Below are 2,599 nucleotides of genomic sequence, written 5' to 3' on the forward strand. Positions count from 1 at the left end.
AATCAACATGTTAAAGTAAAAATCTAACACGGAATATAATTTTGGCGCACTTTCAACCCAATCTGGCCCACTGTGCGCCGGTGATATGAAAGGAATTAATAGTAAGTTAGTTAATAGTAAGTTAGTAACCTAGTTCCGCATGACTTCCCTTTCGTGACACCTATAATCTTCAAGAGGAAAACAAGTTTAATATGTTTACATACAACAAATACTATTGGATATTTTCATAAATTGATTTGTATATTTGTCTATATAAATATATATCATGTGTTCTGTATATGGACAATATAAAATTTTGCAAAATATCATTCGTATCGTATAGACACCACAAAGTATTGACTTGAACGAAACACTTTCGCAAACAATTCCAAACAAGTTAAAGTTGAGCGCCCAATGTCTCGTCTATCATCATAAAAACTACATACAAGACCGAATCGATGAACAAGATTTTTTAAAAATCATTTATGAATGCATAATATCAAAAATTGACACGGGTAGTACATCCAAGAAAAAAAAATGTAACCTATGTTAACGAGTAAAATATTTAAATAGGATTGAAATGTTTTTACTGATTCTTATCGTCTAAGGTCAAGCTTCAGTTTTCACGATCCATTTCTTTTTCTTCAAAAGAAACATTCACTTCTGATCACCCTCCCTCTCCTTCAGCCGTCGCTTGTTCATTCGATGGGCCGATATTGTCATACCAATAGAACTCCCAACGACCAGGATCGCTCCAACAATGGTCCATACATTGGGTACGATGCCAAAAATAAAGACATCGAGGGCAAAGCATAGGAATACTTCATTAGTTCTGATGATTGATACAACTAACGCAGTCTCCGTCTTTAGAGCAAGAGTAACTGTCAATTGTTCAAAGAATCCAGTCACTGCCATTCCGATAACCAACGTACGGTCTAGTCCACACTGAGGGTTCGTCCAGTCTCCGACGACCGTTGCCGTGGTGGCGCCACAAACAGCAGATAGGATGCCATATACAAATATAACTGCATGGACGTCAACGCGAAATATCTGGGTAAATCTCAGGACGATTGTGTTAGCGGCCAGAACGACAGCTCCTATGATCGCGCATATTATACCAACGGCATTGTAACTCTCAACCTCGGCTCCGAATATGAACGGTGGTTGGACCACAAGGGTGACAGCGATTACCGTGAGGAAAGCGAAGAAGACAATCGGAACCGAACACCGTTCACCCAGACATGCACGACCGAAGATACCTGTAAAGAGGGGAGAACTGTACGCCAGTGCTTTCGCTGTTCCAACGGAAAGAGACTGTATCGCGAAGTAGTTCAAGAAGAAACAGAGAGATCCGACGAGTCCTCGTGAAATGATTAACAAGAACACCCAGAGAGGGAATCGTAATGATACCTTGTGAAATACCAGAGGAGGCAATGAGAACATGACTTGGACCAATCCTCGGATAACCAACCCTTGGCTAGCTGGTACACTACCTTCCAAAAACTTGATACAGAGAGAGAAGCCTGCCGTGATACATACGGACAAGACGACCCAGATGATACCTCTATGACGGTATGCCTTCCTGATTAAGGTTCTCCATGTCAAGGAAGATTCATGGTATCCTGCTTCAGCATCTACTTCACGGTAGTCGATGTGCTTTCTCTTTGACGTGATCTGCCTTCCTTTGAGCATCATGAGAGACTGCCTCTTCTTTTTGATTGACGAAAAGATACCCTTTGTTTGATTTCACTCGATCATCTGGTACAGATATGTGGATAACAGTATAGCCGGTGCAACGGACAAGACCCAGCCATTCTTATTAACCGGTCTGAGACTGCAGACACTCTGTTTTAACGTTGCAATGGCGATTTGATGTTCTGCATGCCTATTACAGTCCCACACGATCACTCCCATCTGTTTAGAACAATGACTTCCATACTTTCAAACCATGATATTGAACAGATTAACCAGAAAATAGTACACCCATATCCATCAGGGTGTTTCCTAACCGTGTTTTATTCACCCGTTGTTGCCTATGATGGTAAATCACATGCATTTCCCTCCTAAAACACCTCCCAACGTACAGTGTACATCAGTGACGTAAAAAAGTATCATAAACTTAAACAAAGCCCGGCACACGAGGCGATCGATCTAATTTGCATAGAATAGGCAAATACGGAGAGCGAGTGCTAGATCGAAGGGAGCGTAAAATATGGAAATGAGAAATTTCGGGAGTGCATGATTATGATGAGTCAGTTCTCGAGAGAGTGAGACGTTGATATGCGGACTCTTCGACTCTAGTTAGATTTGATTATATATATATATGTATATATATATATATAATGTGTTTTCTACCCCCAAATTGCTTGATCAATCGAATCACCAAGGATTTGTGTTTATCCATGCATTGGAGGTATTCATAACTTGGGGACGTCTTTTAGATTTTCTCGACCTCAATATGATTATGCGGGCTCAGTCCATGAGTGGAGAAAACGATCAGCCCGCATATCTCAGACCAGCATTCGTTTTTTTCTCTGACAACAAACGCGAATGAAAAATATCATTATGTAACATTCATAAACATATGCATGGTTATTTTCAAGCATCAAAGTGCTCAATG

At 40.6% G+C, this 2,599-nt stretch overlaps 1 protein-coding gene across 1 annotated transcript; it reads right to left on the bottom strand.

Moving 5' to 3' along the window:
- Positions 1-2,236, bottom strand: LOC121414794 (solute carrier family 35 member G1-like). The gene has a single exon (XM_041607850.1). It carries the CDS (start codon positions 1,672-1,674, stop codon positions 637-639), a length of 1,038 nt encoding a protein of 345 aa, XP_041463784.1. The 5' UTR covers positions 1,675-2,236; the 3' UTR covers positions 1-636.
- Between the last annotated feature and the right edge of the window lie 363 nt (positions 2,237-2,599).

This window comes from Lytechinus variegatus, chromosome 5 (genome assembly GCF_018143015.1).
Source record: "Lytechinus variegatus isolate NC3 chromosome 5, Lvar_3.0, whole genome shotgun sequence".
Classification (NCBI taxonomy): Eukaryota; Metazoa; Echinodermata; class Echinoidea; order Temnopleuroida; family Toxopneustidae; genus Lytechinus; species Lytechinus variegatus.

What these genes read in the sequence shown, in the direction of transcription:
- LOC121414794 (XM_041607850.1), bottom strand. Translation starts at nt 1,674, where the DNA reads ATGATGCTCAAAGGAAGGCAGATCACGTCAAAGAGAAAGCACATCGAC.